This window comes from Balaenoptera borealis (assembly GCF_965194805.1).
Source record: "Balaenoptera borealis genome assembly, chromosome: 4".
Classification (NCBI taxonomy): domain Eukaryota; kingdom Metazoa; phylum Chordata; class Mammalia; order Artiodactyla; family Balaenopteridae; genus Balaenoptera; species Balaenoptera borealis.
In genome coordinates, this window is record NC_138861.1 from 67,450,196 (window position 1) to 67,471,546 (window position 21,351).

The window sequence follows — 21,351 nt, forward strand, 5'->3', positions numbered from 1 at the left end:
TTGGGATTTTTACACTTCTGATGAGTATCCAGATGTCTTTGTGGGCACAAAAGAAACATAAGATTTACCTGAAGAAATTCAGTTCTTATATGCATAGGAAATCAGCAATGATTCCATTTATATTGTAAGAAAAAATAAGTGATCTTATCTCATATACAGAAAGCAGTATATAAACTCACTAAATCAAACTTGATAAAGGATAGATGCCTATTATGCTCCAGAAATTCACAAACAACAGTATTTTTGCTTGAGTAAAAATACAAAATGGTAGAATCTAGCTGAATTCAGAGTAATAAACTTGAGGTAAATGAAAAGTAGAAATTATTGATATAACTAATGGTAAATAGCATCCAATATGTTTGCAAGGGACTGATCCTTGAATGAGATGTTCTTACTGCATTAAATATTTCATAACTATTTGCTTAAGACCATTTAGAATATCTGAATTCTAAAAAGTAAATATTTTAAAAAGTTGTAACATTTAAATCACTTGAATTTTACATATTATTTTGATAGTAACTTAATTTTTTTCTTTATTGTTCAATATGTTATTGAGAAATATCAAATGTCTTATGTCAGTAGTTCAATTTCCTATATTACAAGTTAAATATTTTTAATTAGCCATGCATCTTATTCATAACATATACAATGTATATCATTCTGAAATTATAACAATCAAAATATTTTCTAGACATTACTTATTAAATCATTTGAATATACTATATTGAAATATATATTTATATTTATACATACATCATGTTTATATATGCATATATATAGAAATATATATATATTTCAAATGGATTATATGTGATGACGAAGAGAGAGTGCATTGGAACTTTGAGATTTAGAGTGGAAAGATTTTTTGCTTTATTTTCATATTTTTAAATTCTTATGTCTTCTCAAAGCCAGTGTGGTATGTGTATGAGTGTGTATGTAAATATGCATATATATTTTGACAAGGAGAGGGATGATATTACAAAAATTAAATACATGTTAGGTAAATATTTTTTAAAATCTTAGTTTATTCATATTTAAATTGGGATTCTTTACATTGGTTAATTTCTAGAGCCTTTCCAATTATCAGATATAAATGTATCTAGATAAACAGATGGATAGATAGATGATAGATGGATATACATATATCAATGTATCCTCATTAAAGCATTTAGATATATACATATATGACAAAATATACTTGGTAAAGGTAGGTCTATATGCATTTTGTGGGTGTTTACTGTTAATATACGTGACCAACTTTCAAGATATAACAAAAGCACCCATTTAAAAGCTTTATCATTCCCAAATGCACAGTATCAATATATCTCATGGGAAGACAACAACAAAGTTTAATTTACTAATATTCATTCAGCAAAATAGCATGGAATCATAATTATTTGTTGATGTAATAGGCTATCCCAAATATGTTTCATTATACTATATTCCCGAAAAATGTGACTACTCTCATCTTATAAATAAGATGTAATTACATTATCAAATTCTAAAGTTCTTTTGTGTGTATTTTCAACAATTGTGATTTTTATGTCAATGTAAAGATTATGATGATATTAGCAACTCATAAATTCCCTGCTTTCAATGGAGAAAGACAAATAGGTCTTATTTCTAATTTAAATAAGGTATGTATATGCATGATATCATCATCAAAGTCATATGGGATTGGTCAAAAGAAGTCTTGTAGTGTGGGAAAGGAACAAGTTAAATGCTATGATCAGCCATATCAACTGGGAAACAGTACTAAAATACTGCCACTTAACATTCAAATTTTCATACTCTATTTATTGATAGGTTTGTTAAAGGAACTAAATGTCAACTGTAGACAAACAGTAGATGAGATTAGAAAAGGGAATAAATAATGCAGCCCTTGCTTTTTAGATAGTTTACTTAGTTAAAAGACAACATAATTCTTAAAGATAAAATGAATTGTTAGTAGCATTAATTGAAATTAATTAAAACATGTATGAAGACAATATTAAAGTTAGCCTTTGTTCTTTTATTCCTTGGGCTACATGGGATATAAAGGAATGGATATTACCTCAACCTGTATATGCCTGTTAAAAATTATCTGCCCTGGTTGTATTAAATGTCCTAGTTCACATGATCAGTCTTCTCTCAGGCCATTTCTCCATGATAATATATTAGAATGCATTTGCTCTCCATTTCTATCATTTTTGCAGAACATACCATTAATAATAAAAAAAAAAAAACCCTCAAAAGTTTAAAAACTGAAAATATACCATTACTGGTTGGTATATAAAAATATACTATGAATCTTTCTTCTGGAAAATGCATAGATATATGAATTAATGTCCAATGATATCTTCATAGATTGAGTTATCCATTCATTTACTTTGTGTTTAGTAACACTCTTCTACATATTTACACATGAATCAGTTTAAGGGGTCTTCAGGAGGAAATTACTCAAAGTAGACTGGACCAAGTAGGGAGTGAGTTTTTCACATAAATCTACCCCTCATCCAAGTAGAACTTAAAAGGTCCCATTCCAAACAAATACTGGAAATAATCTTAAGCAGGAGTGGAAAAATAAAATCACAGGTCACAGATATTAGCTTCTGCCTCCAAATCATTTAATGTAACAATTAGGATGCCTGGCAAGCTATAGTTTTGCATCTTCAATTTAAATTAAATATTAATTTAAATATTAGGATGGTAGCTAATAATGTATTTAAATTTTATGAAAATAAGCATTCAAGATTTAATAAATTAACATTAGAATTTTCTGACAGATACTAGATTTGTGATTACATATAGTATTACAAAGAAGCATCATAGTTAAATTAATTTAGTCATTGATAGTTAATTTTTAAATAATTGTCTAGAATGATATTTTTTCTATCCAAAAATAAAAGCTGAAAACAGTGCTTTTAAAATACCACATCTTCATCTTTTATACATTTCTTATAAAAAGTGCTAGAGAGGGAGAGAAATCAAAAGAAAAACAAAAATACAAAAGTTGAATCAGCTGCTATACCACCCCGTATTATCACAGCCTCTTGCCTCTCTTCCCCACCCCTTCATCATTTCTCCCTCAAGCTACTACTTTAAAGGTGTTTTTGGTTTTTTTGCATGTGTGTTTTTTTGTAATTTCTGGCTAAGTTTAAATAAAAATAGACTCAACACATTTTGTCTTTTAGCAAGAATTTTGTGGAAAATTATTCTCTAACTCATACGCAGACACAGACACAGAAATTTTAAGCAATATCATTTCTTAAAAGAGACAATACAAATATGGTAGCATCAAATTTTTTTTAAATAAATGAAATATATTCTTATTTTATAAATGTGCATGTTCAATTATATTTCTCTATGAAAAGATATTATGCCTAATACTGAGGGGTAATCAAATCATAAAATTCAACATTATAGCTGAATATCTTGTATATTGACCTTTAATCATCTTCCAGTAATTAAACATATTTTCAAGATATTTTAAGTTCAATTTTGAGTAACTATCGTTCAATGCATGTTAAATTTTAGCAGTTGTTGTACTTCATTTATAACATTTGTGCTCATAAAATAAAATGACCTGTGAATCAATAATGAGGGTTACTTATATTTTTATTTTAATAAAAAAGAAAAGATAACTGTTGTAGTTGCTCCTGGATATTAGAGGTGATTACAGCAAATGTTACTTTATAAGTACAATTAAAGGCATTTATGCAGCTTTTGCATAATGATAATAATTAAAAACCGTTTATTTTAAAGGCTGCTTAAAAGTTAATTTTCACCCAGGTGCATATTGAAGCCTATAATTAGCCTTCCTTCAGAGGAGGTTTGATCATGGAAATGTACAAAAGCATTTTTGGAGGCAGAAGTTCCCTGCTAAAATGGGATTTTGGCTTTTAACTGTAGTTCTATAATGGTACTTAAAACATGTAAGAAAAATATGCTCAGAAATATTTTTTAAAATGAATATAATCATAACAGATTTTTTTTCTTAAGAATATAGAAGACGTATTTTCATATTATTTGACTGAGTAATATGAGGGGCAGGATGAGTCAGATGGTGAGATTGTGAATTTTCTCTCTAATTGGGTGACCTTTCAAGTGACACTTCTAGGGTATTTAGCCAGGTGAATGATTACTGGAACAATGTTTTAGACAAATAAAACTGATTTATATAAGGCACTGAGACAGGAAAACCTTGGTGTGTTCGCAGACCAGCAAGTCACCCAGTGTAGTTGGAACATACTGAGTAAGAGAAAGAGTCATTCATCCTGGATTTGGAGAGGTATTGAAAGGACATGTCATGCATGGCTCTTAGACCAGTCTAGATCTATGTTACTTTGATGTATTATTTTAGAATATTCAATTTTGTCATAGAATACAAGAAAACGAGGAGTTGGAGGAGACACATATGAAATTGCATCAAGATAATTTCCAAGAGGATAGTAGAGAATTTATATTTTATTCTAACCGAAAGAAAAAATTTTATTCAGGGCAAATAAATATTATAATGCAATCTGATATGCTTTTTAAAATGTATTATTCCATCTCTTATCTGGACAAATTGTTATGGGTAAAGAGATGACATAGGAGTGCATTTAGAAGAATCCAGTAATATCCAAGGGGAGAAACATTTAGTTGTCATGAATGCTCTGGGTTTTGCTTTTGTTATAAAGAGAAGAAAATTTATGGGATCCCCACCACCATCTATGGGACATTCTAGATTACAGGGAAGGATTGGAGTGAGGGCAAGATGGGCCTAGATTTCAAGTCTTATTTAAGAAGCCCCTTTATTGCCCTGAGTAAGCAGACCAAAAACCACTTCAGTGTCAATAACCTCTCCTCGAAGGGTTAGTAAGAGCTTCCCATGCCCATTCACATACCTATATTTGCCAAAAATGCCCCAGAACAACATTCTCAGTTAGAATATGTAGGACTTTATCAAAGCCTATGAGCCTGCACAAATGCATCTGTCTGAAAAGGCTGAAAGGACACAAAACCTGATTTTTCCAGATACACAAACTGGTCTTGAGGAAGATACCACTCCAGACAATTCTGATGAGTCCCCCACACAAACAATTTTATATGTACTGACCTGTCTGAACAGTGTAACCATCAAGATAAACTGTCCTGATCTTATTAGCCATATGAGACTGCTACATAAAAAGCTGGACACACTGAGTACATAAAGTGCTACAGCAGGTTCAGAGGTAGAATAAATTCATCAACCTTCATTAAATTTTAAATTCTGATTTTAGATCTAAAGAAATCTCCAGTAATTTTCCCACCAAAATCAATCAGACTTATTACGCCCTAAAATTATGATACACAGTTGACCTTTGAACAAGGTGGAGGTTACTCTGCATATAACTTATGGTTAGTTCTCCTTATATGCAATTCTTTTGTATCCCTGGATTCAACCAAGTACAGACTGTGTAGTACTCTGGTATCTACTATTGAAAATATCCCTGTATAAGTGGACCCCATGCAGCCCAAACCCATGTTGTTCAAGGGTCAACTATATTCAAATTTAGCACTGTGCATCAAACACTATTTTAGTATCGAGAATTTTATCTAGAAACAATTGAGACAGGCATGATAATGTATATATGTATGCATGATAATGTTCAGGCAGATATCAGGTGTGGACTGAATGGATAATGGATCCAACAAATCAATTTATGTTATAGCTAAATAATGGAGTTATATGTAGCCTTTAAAATACATATTCTAGGAATTTTAATTGGCATAATTAAATCCTCATATGAAAGATTAAATAAAATAGAATGTAAAAATAGGTAAACAATTATCCTGTAGGTATTTTACAAAACTAAAATAATAAAAAAATAAACCTACCAAAGAAGACAAAAGAAATTTATTTACATATGAAATCATAATATAAAAGCAAGAATACCACAAATGATATCAAAATATTCACAATGATTTTAGGCTAGGATGATTAAAAAACTTTTTCCTGTCTGTTTTATGCTTTCCAGATCATTTTCCATGAACAAGTATAATCGATTATAAATTTTTAAACAACTTTATTAAACACAACAGATTCCTTATGGACTGGTTCCTGCATTTTTTCTCTCGTGTAATCTCCACACATATTTTCTCATACTCCCTATGTTTAAATAATAACTGATCAACATAAAATGTATTGAATGTTTCAAGTGATTTTATATGGCTAAATTTCTGTATATGTTCTTCATTTTATAATCTGAACTCAAAGATCTTCTTTTTTATTTTACTTTATATTAAAATTCACCTTTGTACATAAAATATGTAGCAAAAAGTATACATTATGCTAAGTATAATTTTTCAAACTGCATATAGTCAGATTATTTCAGAAACAGAATGTTCCAGCATCCCAGAAGCCCCCCTTCTTGCTACCTTGTAGTTACTAACCTCCCCAAAATTAAAACTAGTATGACTTCTAATATAGATTAATTTTACAATTGCTGTAATTTATTCTTTTTTTTTTCCTTTTTACTCAAAACATGCAAGATTAATATTGTTATATGTAGTTTTGCACATAGTTTTCTAATTTTGTATGTGACATCCTCATCCCTTTCAATATCTTGATCAGAACCCTATGACACTGGTACCCTGATCCCAGCCTTTAGAACTGGCAGAAATATTTTTCCCCCCTAAGGTACTCAGTCTATGGTATTTTGTTATAGCAGCCCCAAGTAAATAAGACACTGAAATTCTTATTTCCCAGCCATAATACATATAGCTACCCCTTCCAATAACAAATGAGAACAGGTAAAAACAGAGTTTCTTTTAGTTTTGAGGCTCCATTTCTTTGACGGTAGGTCATAATCACCTGCAGTCTAGATAAGATGCAAAAACAAACAAACAAACAAAAAAACAATGTGGAGTATTGTTTATATCAACTAGAGAACTGTAACAACCTCTCTCTTCTTGGCATCTCTTTTCCAGCTCCAACATCTATATTCTTATTTCCCTAATTATTTATTCAATACACACCTATATTTACTACCTATTTCCATTATGTAATTAGCATATCTTTATTTAATAGAATTATTCAGAGTTTTCCAGTTTCACAAGAATAATTATTGTTTCCTCTTGGGGCTTTGCCATCTCCATCATCTCAAAACACAGAGCTGTACCCACCCACTTGAGTAAATCGTCTTCTCATTCTTCCATTTCCCACAAAAACCTAACATAATCACAACTTTCTTTATTCATAATTTATTTTTCAAACAGGTAGAAAAAACATATATGCATAATTTATATATAATAAAGTAATCCTTTGTGAAATATATACCTCTATAATTTATAGATATATATTTCACAAAGAAAAAACACATCTATATATTAACATTATTATGAAAAAATCAAAATAACATGAATAGCTAACATTTATTGACAATCGGGAACTACATATTTTCATTTAATGTGCTCCAAATCTTCACAGTATTACTGAAGACATTGAATTTTGAGAGGGTATACATCAGTGGCTTGCCAACAGGGTGCTTTTCTCCCACAGGAAATATTTTACAATATTTGGGACATTTTTGATTGCCATGACTGGGAGGTTACTACTGGCACCTAGAGAGTAGACGCCAGAGGTCCTGCTAAGCATTCTACAATACACAAGATACACCTCCTCCAACACCTCCCACATATGTACAATAAAGTATTACCCAGTTAAAAATGGTAATAGAGCTGACATTGAGAATCTCAGATATATAGGGTAGGTAACTTGTCCACAATTACACTGTCTGTAATTAGTAGAGCTGAAATCAACTTTTTCATAGACTCTCTCTCTCTCTCTATATATATACACATATATATTATAAGTCAACTAGAGAAAGAAGAACAAACAAAACCTAAAGTTAGTAGAAGAAAAGAAATAAAGATCAGAGCAGAAATAAATGAAATAGAGACAAAGAAAACAATAGCAAAGATCAATGAAACTAAAAGCTGGTTCTTTGAAAAGACAAAATTGATAAACCTTTAACCAGACTCATCAAGAAAAAAATGGAGAGGACTCAAATCAATAAAATTAGAAATGAAAAAGGAGAAGTTACAACTGACATTACAGAAATACAAAGGATCATAAGAGACTACTACCAACAAATCTATGCCAATAAAATGGACAACCACAAAGAAATGGGCAAATTCTTAGAAAGGTATAATCTCCCAAGACTGAACCAGAAAGAAATAGAAAATATGAGCAGACCAATCATAAGTACTGAAATTGAAACTGTGATTAAAAAACTCCCAAGAAACAAAAGTCCAGGACCAGATGGCTTCACAGGCAAATTCTATTAAACCTTTAGAGAAGAGCTAACACCTATCCTTCTGAAACTGTTCCAAAAAATTGCAGAGGAAGGAAAACTCCCTAACTCATTCCATGAAGCCACCATCACCCTGATACCAAAACTAGACAAAGATACCACAAAAAAAGAAAATTACAGGCCAATATCACTGATGAACAAAACTGCAAAATTCCTCAGCAAGATACTAGCAATCCAAATCCAACAGTACATTAAGAGGATCATACACCATGATCAAGTGGGATTTAACCCAGGGATGCAAGGATTTTTCAATATCTGAGAATCAATCAGTGTGATACACCAGATCAACAAACTGAAGACTAAAAACCATATGATCATCTCAATAGCTACAGAAAAAGCTTTTGACAAAATTCAACACACATTTATGATAAAAACTCTCCAGAAAGTGGGCATAGAGAGACTTACCTCAACATAATAAAGGCCATATACGACAAACCTGCAGCTAACATACTCAACGGTAAAAAGCTTTCATTTCCTCTAAGATCAGGAACAAGACAAGGACGTCCACTCTTGCCACTTATATTCAACATAGCTTTGGAAGTCCTAGATATGGCAATCAGAGAAGAAAAAGAACTAAAAGGAATCCAAATGGGAAAAGAAGTTAAACTGTCACTGTTTGGGGATGACATGATACTACACATTGAAAATCCTAAAGAAGCTACCAGAAAACTACTAGAGCTCATCAATGAATTTGGTAAAGTTGCAGGTTGAAAAATTAATACACAGAAATCGGTTGCATTTCTATACACTAACAAAGAAAGATCAGAAGCAGAAATTCAAGACAATATATTAGTTCAAAATGTATCTCAAAACTTATTTCCTAAAAGTATGTCATAAATTGTTCTTCTCCTTATATTCTTTTGTGTTTATTAACTTTCACACTCTGTGGCATTTTTAAAACTACTCCTAGTTGATATACATTTTTTCAACAAAATGGATAGAGTCAGTTACATCAAATGGTAATCTGGACATATCTCTCCTATTTAAAGCCATTAAGTGGTTCTCCATTAATACTAAAATTAAGACCAAGCTGGTTGCTTTGTGGGTTTTTTGTTTCTTTCTTTTACTTTTTCCTGTTTTATTGAGCTATAATTGGCATGTAACATTGTGTAAGGTTAAGATATACAACATGGTGATCGGATATACATATATATTGCAAAATGATTACCACAGAAAGGTTAGTTAATACATATATCACCTCACATAAGCTTTTTTTAATTGGTTTTCTGTTTGTTTTTTGTGGTGAGGACATTTAAGATCTACTCTCTTAGCAATTGTTAAGTATAGAAGCAAGCTGATTACATTGGTACACAGGTCTCTCCATAATCAGGCCATAACTATCTCAATTCCTACTCAGCCAGAACAATCATCTATAGTTCCTCAATCATAATATCCCATTTTCAATATGTCTGCTTTCATTCATGCATTGTCCCTGCTTGTAATACACTTGATCTCATCCCAAGTTTTTCTAATACCCAAGATCCAGCTCAAGGTTTATGGTCTCTAGAAATTCTTTTCCAAATCTTTTCTTCTCCAGTAAGTTTTATATTTTCTTTCTCTCTTCCCCTAATATCATGTGCATATCTATTTATTTGCTTTGTATTTAAAGTCATGGAGCTAAAGATAGACAGACAAGGCTTCAGATTGTGTCCTCATATATATTAAATATGTGGACAAATAACAAACTAAATAACTTTGGCAAAGACATTGTAAATATAGTCCAAATAAGAACTAATAGAGAACATAAGTCAGTGATATAAACAATTTTCTAGAATCAAAATAGTAGGATACTTTTTCTCATTCAATATCTGTCTCAATGTAGATAATCTGCCTCTGTATAACTTAGTTTCTTCTACAAGACACAGACATGTTAATTTACTCAAATAAATTTATCTTATAACTATCTTATAGGTCTTATCAGGATATGGTTCTGATATAAAGCTACTGTAAAATATTATATACTATAGGAATTATGATTTGAAAATTTAAATATAAATACTAAATCTAATTCACACCAAATTAGTGTTTAAATTAGTATTAAATACTAAAAATATATTTAGCATTTACTAAAGTTAGTCTTTCAATACTATAAAGATGATAATTTGGAAATTATAAACTAGTAAACTGGTCCTAACTGTCCTGAAATTAATTACAGGGTATATGAGAAAAAGAATATAATCATTATAGATTTTAAAATAGTCTTCTATTACTACTTAATAGTCATGAAAAACCCCATCACAAATTGTGTTTAGAATTCAAGGGGGAAAAAGATATCCGTATCCACGAATTTTTCATTTGGAAAATCTCTCCAAACTACTTAATTCATAAGCATCAGCAATAGGCACATCACGTGCATTTGGTGACTTTCTATATTGGTACCATTGTGCAGTTTCACTTTGACTTTTCACTTCATGAGCAAAAAGTTATTTTACATACATATAACCTATGTTATTCTCAGAGTACTTTCCAGTTTTTATAAATTATCCTGCTAAGCTGATTCTAAACCCAGTACCTGAAGTCATCCCACAACAGCAGCAGATCTTGATTACAATCTACCTTCTCATTTCTGCATACTCCAAGCCCTTGTATCAACTGGAACATTTCCACATTATTCACCAGTGTATCCTCTGTTGGTCCAGAAAATCTGTTTATTGATTCATTTGTGCACCTTCAGCATTTGAATACATATAATCTCCCTAAATAAACTAACCTCATTACTACCCAACAAAGTTTCATCAAGAGAAAAAATGAAAGCAAATGACTCTTTTAGCTCTTGCTATTTAACATATTTTGTTTTAAATAGCTGTTTCTCCAACTGATTCTCCACACTTGTGATTAATTGGAGAAGAATAGGTACATATATACTTTTAAATGTTAAGGCCCTGATTATAATTACTTGTCACTATTTATTAAGCACTTACAACTTAATTAACATGTGGATTTAAGTTAAATTTAAATGTAAGTGAAAATAACGTTCTGCCTTCGGGTAGTACTAGCTTCTGAGCCAACCAAACAGTATTGGGCCAAATTTTAATTTTCAAAATGTCCCTTGAAGGTGTTTGTCTAATCTGACTTTTAACAGCCTTCATCTCCATTACAATTAACTCTGTGTGTGTGTGTGTGTGTGTGTGTGTGTGTGTGTGAGAGAGAGAGAGAGAGAGAGAGAGAGCGTGTGTGTGTGTACGCACACACATGTGTGTTTATCCAGAAAGGGGAAAAATTTTATTTCATAAAGCTATGAAATCATCTTTAAAGATGAACTGAATTGACAGCTTCTCTATAAAACTTTCCATAACCTGACCCTTTCTGTTTCTCTTCTCTTCTGGCAGGTTCTGGTTGTTGTTTCTTTTGGGCACCCAAATATGCTTACTATACTCTGTTATACTCAAATATACTCTATTAGAGCAGGTTATCTATCTTATATCATATTACATGTACTTATTATCTTCCTGCATTAATAGATAGTATACTCTCTGCTTTTCTTAAAGTCAAGAATCAAGCTTTAATCATCCGTGCATCTGCAGTGATGAGTAATTATTCAAGAATACTATAGAGGTTTCAATCTAGAGATGACACACTTATAAAAGCTCAATTTTAGGGTTCTTTCTTTCCCTTTCTTTTTCTCTCTCAGTTGGAAATGTTGAATCTAGAGTTCTTAATGTGAAATCAGTTTTTGTTCTACGATAGTATGATTCAGATGACATCTTTTCTGGCAACTGCTACATGGGGAAAAGCTCAGTTTTAAAAGACTGACAATTGGACTATCATTCAGTAAGTATTTAGAGAAAATGGTCACTTTTGTCTACTTGAACTCAGTTCATGTAAGAACACTACGTCTGTACATGTGCAACAGGCTACTGGGAAATGCAAAGCAAAGCAAGCAGTTTTATGTTCTAAGGACTATAAAACATATAGCATGTGAGAAAAAATTTTTTTAATTTTCTCATTCCTAGAGTAGGTATAGTGAATGATCACACTGCTTCTGCACTATTATTTATGAATAGTGCATTATAAAACATGATGACAAGACATTTACCCCTGAGAAACACTGGGAATGTAATTTTTCAGAAATATTTTGAAAATGTAATTACAATTTTATTTCTCTTGTTGACATATACAATCTACAGACAATAACACACGAAAAAATTATAGCATCAAAAGAAATGAAAGTAGACAAAGGAGAACAGTCATTTAGGATTTGTTTTGATAGATTAAATAAACTAATGGGCTGGGGATATACTAGACAGATTACTAAAATTTGCCAAAATACTATTAAATGTTTGTGGTATTGAATGGAAAGTCTAGGCAGCATTAAATAAAATTAAACTTCAATTAAACATTTACCTTCAGAAATCAGTGATGTGGAACGGAAAGGTTAAATAAATCTATGGATAGATGTTTCTGGTCTACCAGAGATTAAAATAACATATTTCATTTTGGGAGCTTTATTTGAATTGTGTATTTTTCTGAGTCTTTTTAAGTCTTCCATTTCATGGAAGTGTAGTTGATTATTTTTTTTCCTCCCAAAGGATGATGGTGTAAATGTAAAGGTAGATTTCACACATGTCTTTATTGGCAAAATATGTTCATTAGAAACTATATAGTCTCAGATTGATTAGTTCTCTTTTTAGCCCACTGAATAACAAGGTTTCTCTGAAGTACAGAGACTATTTTAAAAATCAAGAGAACATTTTTAAGAGACAAATGGAAATGTCTTTGGTCATATGAATTATGAAATACATTTGAAAAGGCAGTACCATTTCACATAAATTTAATTCAAAAATATGGTGAAAAACCTTAATATAAACATCCAAAAAGTTCAATGAACTCCATGTAGGATGACCTCAAAGAGGCTCAAACCAAGACATGTTATAATCAAATTGTGGAAAGACAAAGACAAAGAGAATATTGAAAGCAACAAGAGAGAAGTGATTCATCACATACAAAGGATCCTCAGTAGTTTTCTCACCAGAAACATTGAAAGCCAGAAGACAGTGGGTGATATATTTAAGTGCTACAAGAAAAAACTTCCAAGCAAGAATCTCATATCTGGTAAAAATATCCTTCAAAAATGAGGGAGAAATTAAGACATTCCCAGATAAACAAAGCTGAGGAAGTTTGTTATCGCTAGGTTTATTCTGAAAGAAGTTCTAAAGGGATTCCTGCAGGTTGTAATAAAAGGATACCAGACAGTAACTAGAAAGCCATATGAAGAAATAAACATTTCAGTAAAGGAAAATACATGGGCGATTATAAAAGCTAGCGTTGTTGTAACAATGGTTTATGACTCCATTTTTTGTTTTCTACATGATGAGACTAATACCTTACAAAGTTATTGGTCTAAAAGCTAGTATTATTGTAACTTTGGTTTATAACTCCGTGTTTTGTTTTCTAAATAATTTAAGAGACTAATGCATTAAAAATTATTACTTTATGATTTTGGATACACAATGTGCAAAGATGTAATTTTGTGGCGTCAATAAGTGAAAAGAGTAGGGACAGAGCTGTAAATGAGCAGAGTTTTTGTGTGTTATTGAAATTAAGCTGGTATAAATTCAAATTAGAGTGTTATAATGTTAGGATGCTAAATGTAATCCCCATGGTAACCAAAAATATAGTTATAGAATATACACAAAAGGAAATTAGAAGGGAATTAAAATGTTCCACTAGAAAAAATCAGCTGAACATAAAAGAGACAGTAATGCAGGAAATGAGGGACAAAAAAAGTTAGAAGGCATATAGAAAACAAATAGCAAAATGACAAAATTAAGCCCTTCCTTATCAGTAAGTAATTTAAATATACATTGATTAAACTTTCCAACAAAAGAATGATATTGGTAGGATGGATTTAAAAAATTACATGAGCCAACTATATGCTATCTACAAGAGTCTCACTTTAGACCCAAAGACATAAATAGGTAGAAAGGGAAATGTTGGAAAAAGATATTCATTGCTGGCGTGGCTATATTAATATAAGACAAAATATACTTTTAATCAAAAATTTTACTAGAGACAAAAAAGACATCATCTATTAATAAAAGTTTCAATATATTGAGAAGACATAGCAATTATAAACACCTATGTCCCTAATAATAAACCATCAAATTATATGAAGCAAAAAGTTACAGAATTAAAGGGAGATATTGACTTTTTTACAATAATAAAGGTTTCAATATCACATTTTAAATAATGAGTAGAGCAACCAGCAAGCAAATAGAGTACTTGAACAACGCAACCAACTAGATCTAACAGACATATACGGGATACTCTACCTGTTGAGCAGGAAGTTCCAAACTACCAATCACAAGTGAGGATTCCCATGGTGTGGAAGATGGCAAAAGTCATAATGCCAACCTCCAGAAGTAGGTGCTTGCAGATATAGGTCCACGGCATATTTTACAGGTTTGGAATCTCCAAGAAAGACTCAACTCACAAGTCACTGGTGGAGCAATGTTTTACTTACAGAAAGGAAAATAAATAAAACAATTCAGTGTTTGTAGTGTGTGCAGGTCTCCCACTAGCCAGCAGGCCCTCCCCATAGTTGATTCAGGGTGATGGACAGCATGTACCCCTCTTGTGATGCAGGTGAAGATACCATTCCCTTCCTGGAGGGACAGATATATTGGTGAGACTGGCCAAAAGCCATGTAATGCACACTCTTACGCAATACAAAGAAATTCACTGTGTACCCAGAAAATGGGAAAAGTTTCCCCTAATATGGAAGAAGAATCTATTGCCAAGCAGCAAACAAGCGCTCAGCTTTCATATAGTGGAATGTTCCAAATTTGGTGGGTTTTTTGTTTTGTTTGTTTTGTTTTGTTTTACATATAGGTAGGGATTACAATATGTACAACTAACCTTTGCAATCTATTTAGAGTTGTTTTATTATTTCAACTAAAATATATAACACTTACAAGTCATATAAGTCCTTTTATTCCCCCCCTTTATGTTATTGGTGTCATATATATTTCATCTACATAAGTGAAAACCCCAATGTTCTAATTTTGTGTTAAATAGTAATATGTATTTTAAATTATTTAAAAGAAGAACATTAGTCCTTTATATGTATCCAGATATTCACCATTTCTTTTGTTTTCTTTTCAGTTTGGTGTGTAGAATGTCATATAATTTTTTGAAAATATTTTTAAGTTGTTCTTTTTTTCTACCTCCCATGTTTCTGGTGATAAATCTACTGTAATTCATATTATTGTTACCATATGTAATATTTTATTTTTCTCTGCCTGATTTCAGGATTTTAAAAAATTTTCAGCAGCTTGTTTATGTCTTTGTATTTTTATATTTGTTCGTTTCTTGTTTATTGAGCATTTGCCTTTTATAAGATTTGGGAATTGGTTGATGTCATACATTTTTCTTCTCTGTGAAGTCTCTGCTGAAGGCTACTATGACATGAATGCTAGATCATTTGACATTGTCTCATATGCCCTTGAGTCTTGATCCATTTTTTAAAAAATATCTTTATTCTCCATTCTTCAGATTGAGCAATGCTCATTGATCTATCTTTCCAAGTACTCTCTCTTTCATCAGTTCTCTATTTTGCCATTTGACCCATCTAGTAAATTATTTGTTAAACTTGAAGTATTTGTTTTTCAAATCTTAAAATTCCGTTTTAGTTATATTTTATAGTTTCCATTTCTCTGCTGAAAATTTAATGTCTTTTCATCATTTCAAGGTTGTATACGTTTTATTACTATCACATCCAAAATCTTATTGAAATTAAAATAGTCAAAAAGGACAATGGTTATTATAATATGTATATTTTTATTTTGCCATCCATCAATTTTGCTAATTTATCCAAGATCCCCATGGATACCAAAATCTTCTGATGTTCAAGTCCCTCACAGTTGGCCCTCCATATCCACGAGTTACACATCTGCAGATACAGAGAGCCCACTGTATAAAATTTGGGCCCCATCAGTCTTCTAAATAGAGCTACATAAAAAATCCATGGTTTTGTAATTAATAATTTCACACACACATAAATATTTGCATTTGAGATTCTGTATGTTCAAATATTACATTTATGAGTACTTTCTAATCCTATTTAATTTTGAGATAATTTTAACAGAAGAATATTTTTTTCATATTTCCAGTTTGGGGGTAAATTTCTAAAATCTCTAAAGATAACATACTAGATTTTCAAGTTTTTTCAACATTGCATGGAAAGTGAATGTTTAATTTACACAGAGTTTGTGCTTCAGATTTGATTTTTATTTGGAGAAGAAAGGATGGGCCTGCCAAGAAGAAACGTATTTGAGAATTTAAAGAAAACTCACTTAAAACTCTTCTTAAATTGGAATGTCATTTTTGTCTTCCCCAAACATGCTCAGTTGCAGAAGAACTTTAATTGCCACCTTCCAAGTTGACCTCTAGATGGGATTTTAAGTGTCCTCATTGTTATCAGCACATGGAATCTTTAAAGTAAACATATCTTTGATTTCTTATTTATAAAAATGGGAATTAAGATACTAATTATTAGATTAAGTGAAACATTATATGCATAATGCACCTGCCACATAATAGGAACTCAATAATACTAGTTACTTTTCCATTCATCCCCACTTAAGTCTGACAATTGATAAATTTCCAGAGCCTTAGCCAAGTTTTAATCTCTTACCTTAACCTCCACACTCTGTTTCTAAATCATGTAATAAGCATCATCTTTATTCATGATTTATATTCATTTTATTTTGGTCTTAAGTCTTGCCTGAATGCACAGCCCACTTGTTGTTACAGAAAGTATTTATTGAACTCAGAGTGCTTGGGACCTTCAGTTCACATATCCAAAGATTGATTATGTATTAAGTTAACCAAATGGAGTGTCTGGAAGCTACACTACAATGCAGCACATAATAAATATCTCTATAGCCTCAAAATTTCGATGTTCATGTTCTTGCATTCCTCTGCCAAGGGAACTTAGTAAGCCACACAACTAAGTCCACTGGGTTGAATGAAAAGGTTTGCTGTCTGCACAGGAAAGTTTTGAAAATAAATATTTTTATGTCAAAAATATTTGTACTTCAAGCTGGTTTTTTCTTATATGAAAAGAATCAAGGCAATTTAGCCAGGATTTGAAGGGTGTTGTGCTTTAGATTATAACACTTTCTACTTCCTGTCTAATCATTAGATTCTCAATCACAGGTAACCCTTGAAACTAGAGAAAATCACTGAAATGGAAGGCAGAATTTTTATTCCAGTTAAATAATACTGTCCTTTAATAAGACAATTGTTACATCTCTATTTTCTCATAAATAGAGACTTTTGAACTACATCAGTTATTTTAAAAGATCAAGTATTTTTTCCTAACAAGATCTTATGATACTCTTGGTAATTTGAACAAAATTATGTAATCATAAAGAAAATTTTCATGGTTTTCTACTTAAAAACTCTTAAATCAGATATCTAAATATTATTGTAAATTAATTAACATATTTTCCGGGTTCCCTGAAAATGCACAAAATAGAGGATTGCGTCTCATAATAGAAAGCAAAAGCACCTAAAAATCTAAGTCATTCATTTATTTTTTCAAAGGCTTCTTTATAATGGTAGTTCCTCTCAGAAAAATATCAATTTAATCTTCTCTGTTTCTCACATTCTAGATCTGCCATTTTTCTTCAATAAATAAATCTGATTTTAAATGTAAATCTGTTTAGATGTTCAATTTATATACTCATTTATATGATTACTGTGTATACCTTCCACCTCACAAAATTAAACCATATTTCGCAAAGTTCCTAAAAAGACTAATATTAAGACAAAAAATCTTATAATTTTTCTAGTAAAGGTAATCTAAAAGCACATTCTAACTGACCATAAATGACTGCACAGAGAAATATGCTGTAGTTATTTTTATCTCTTACATTTATAATTACTTTCCCTGGGTGTTTTGTATTGTTTGTATTTCTTAATCTTAATTGCTCATGTTTATTTTTAAATGATGTGATGAAGGCAACTTTCTCATTAGCATCCTTGAACTTACTTTTAAAATATTGACAGTTGTAGCTGAATATCATGTTTCTAAATATAAGCAATTATTTGTATCATTTCACTGAAATAGGAGGGGTCAATTCTTCTGGTATGATCATATAAGCAAAAAGATAAAGCTTCCAGAACTAAAATATCTATACATTTTTATACTGGATAAATAGCCAAGTGTTAAATATAGTTAAAAAATAAGAGAAGTTGTGTTATTCTTTTTCAGCAGACTCTCAGTTTAGAAGCATTCACATATTTATTTCAATTCAGAATATTCATGTCTCTGATACACCTCCACTGGGGTCTATTTCTCCTCTTGCTCTATGGCAGTGAAGAGTGGATCATCCCACCAATTATAATATTTAGCAAGTATTGTTCTTAGGTCAATCCAATAAGCCTGGAGGAATAGATGGGTTATCTGCCTCATTAGCATTAGACACTATACCATAGTGTTTTCACTGTACATTACTGAGTCAAGTACACAGGCCCAGATTCTGCTCAATTAAATTTACCTAGTAGCTGAAGTGAAAATATCTGAGTAGCTGATGGCTGAAATCGACCTTAGGTGTTTAATAGCTTGATTCCACTGAGAGGGTATCACCGATACTCATTACATCCTTTTCAATCCATTATCCTGATCAATGCAGTATTGTTTTCATGGTTCATTTGCTAGACTTTTCTTGAAACTGAAATCACAGCAGTTTCAAGCTAAAAGAGATTTTACAAATGATAAAACTAAAGAATCAGGAAGGTTAAGTGTCTTCCCTTTAAGTCATTCTTCTGAAACTGGTTTCTATTTTATTTTTAACTTGAATGTTATGTAAGGATAATTAGAAATATGCCCTATTTGCTAGCTCTCTTCTAGCCTAACCCAGACCGATTTTTTAGATGAACATGCTCCAAAGACATGATTTTGTGGTTTAAAAATTCATTGAAGGAGAAAGCCTATACAACAAAATCAAGCAACCAATAAAAACTTGTTTGGGACTTTACAAATGGTATATAGTAGAAAACAGTTGGTGCCCTGGCACAGACCCAAGCCTGATTACATCAAAACCTTGAAAGAAGTTCTTATAGCTCTCCTATATCATAGGGCCACATGTCATTATTAGAAGCACAGTGAAAAATTCTGGTTTACAATATATTTGCCACATAATGTTAGTTATTGACTGATTTCAGCAAAAGGCACTGATTCTGCTGTCATTTCTTTTAAGTCTTAGGCAATGCCTTTTTGCGTGTGATATGAAAATTGTTTTAAGTGTTACTTTAAAGCCTTTAAATCCAGAAACAGAATTATTTTTAGAGTCTAAGTTTTCACAATAAAGTTCAAACATATGTTGTTATTATTATATGAAAAACATGGGGAAAAGTTATATTTTTTTATCCTAATGTCATAGTAATCATTTTCCTGTTAATGATCATTTTGGTTCATGGTTCCATTTTTTAATCTACTAATATCTATAGACGTTTTTTCACCAGAAAAAAATCACATGCACAAGCATGCATACAATTTCAGGGGATTTAAGGACACCAAAATATGCCCATGTATCTCAGTTAAAAATACCTGCCTGAATTAAAATCAAAGATGAAAATATCATCATTTACTTGGGAAAAAGGATGACATTCACTTTAAATGCCTAAAATTTAAGCTCAGTGTAAACTGAACAATCAACAGCTATAGTTGACTGACAGTGCTTTAACATTTCTAATAATGCCATTTCACATAGGGGAAAAAACAAATCTTCTTAACCAGTCACTGTTCAAAGTCAAAACATAGTGACATAAATATTCAATAGTATTTGAAATTTTGTGTACAATTAAGAATAGATTTTTTAATTTGAAATGTAATTCTTCTCTCAGAGAAGCATGTCATATTACTCAAAATTCACATTAGTAATATTTGCAGATGAATATTTTTATCATTTGAGTGACAAAAATGTGTGTGGATTTAATACAACTAATGATTTACTTTAAGAAGTTCATTTATGGAGATTGGGATTGAGACATATACACTAATATGTATAAAATAGATAACTAATAAGAAATATATATATATATATATGAGAAAAAAAGAAGTTCAGTTATGGTATAAGAAAGAAACAGCTGGCTGTCAGAAATGTTTACTGTGACTTTAACAGACAACAGCAGCTACAGAATGTAGAGTCTTAATGAAGGAGAGGCTCTAAGCTGCCTGTGGATAGAATTACAAATGTTTCAGGAATGTCACAGTAATTTGTTTTCTTCTGAGGGTAACCAAATAAATCTGAGATTACATTGCCTAAAAGAGGTAAAGTCCACAAGATGTGAATGTTAACAAGTTCTTCAGGCTCTTTGAACTAGTGTTTCATTTATTCTTTCTATTTTTCACTCTTTAGGTGTTATATTATTTGCAAGGAGCAAAGGGAATAAATCCTCACATTTGCTTTACAAGCTGAAGTTCAGTATTGTGGGGCTTAATCAATTTAAATTTCATGTACCACTATTTCCCTTGACATTTTACCATGGGGGATCCCACACATTTACCATGTTTCCATAACAAATATGAGAGGATATTTGGAGCATAAAATGAGCTGATACACAAGAGACTGTGAGAGTTTAAGTCTATGTAATTTGTCAACTGATATGTGGAATCAGAGTTTAATTGGAAATGAGTTGTACATTACAAAAGTCAAAGTGTAATATCTAAGATATTTAGTGTCAGAAGAAAAATGCATGTGTGATAGAAATTAGGAAGTAATGAATGGTTAAGGCAGGAACATGTAATAAAATATGGTTTGCACATAGCAGTTTTGTAAGTTAATTAAGTAGAATCCAAAGTAGAATAGATTCTCAAATTCTTCTCTTTTTAGTTGTTTCAACCTAATTCCATAGACCATGTTCAGCAAACTATGGTCTGTGGACCAAGTCTGGCCTGTTAACAGTTGTTTTGTAAATAAAGTTTTATTGGGACATAGGACAGTCATTTTTTATGTATTGTCTATGGCTGACTTAACACTGCACCTGCAGAGTTGAGTAGTTGTAACAGAGACTATAAGGCCTA

At 31.2% G+C, this 21,351-nt stretch overlaps 1 protein-coding gene across 3 annotated transcripts in view; it reads left to right on the forward strand.

The window, feature by feature from the left end:
- TECRL (trans-2,3-enoyl-CoA reductase like) overlaps positions 1–21,351 on the forward strand; it is a 162,423-nt gene that overhangs the window by 120,435 nt on the left and 20,637 nt on the right. For all 3 annotated transcript variants that reach the window (XR_014244013.1, XM_082390267.1, XM_082390268.1), the window contains one exon: positions 1–21,351. This exon is cut by the window's right edge. Coding sequence is in view for 2 of the 3 variants with exons in the window: in XM_082390267.1 (XP_082246393.1) it covers positions 1–128 (128 nt within the window). In the remaining variant the exon portion in view is untranslated.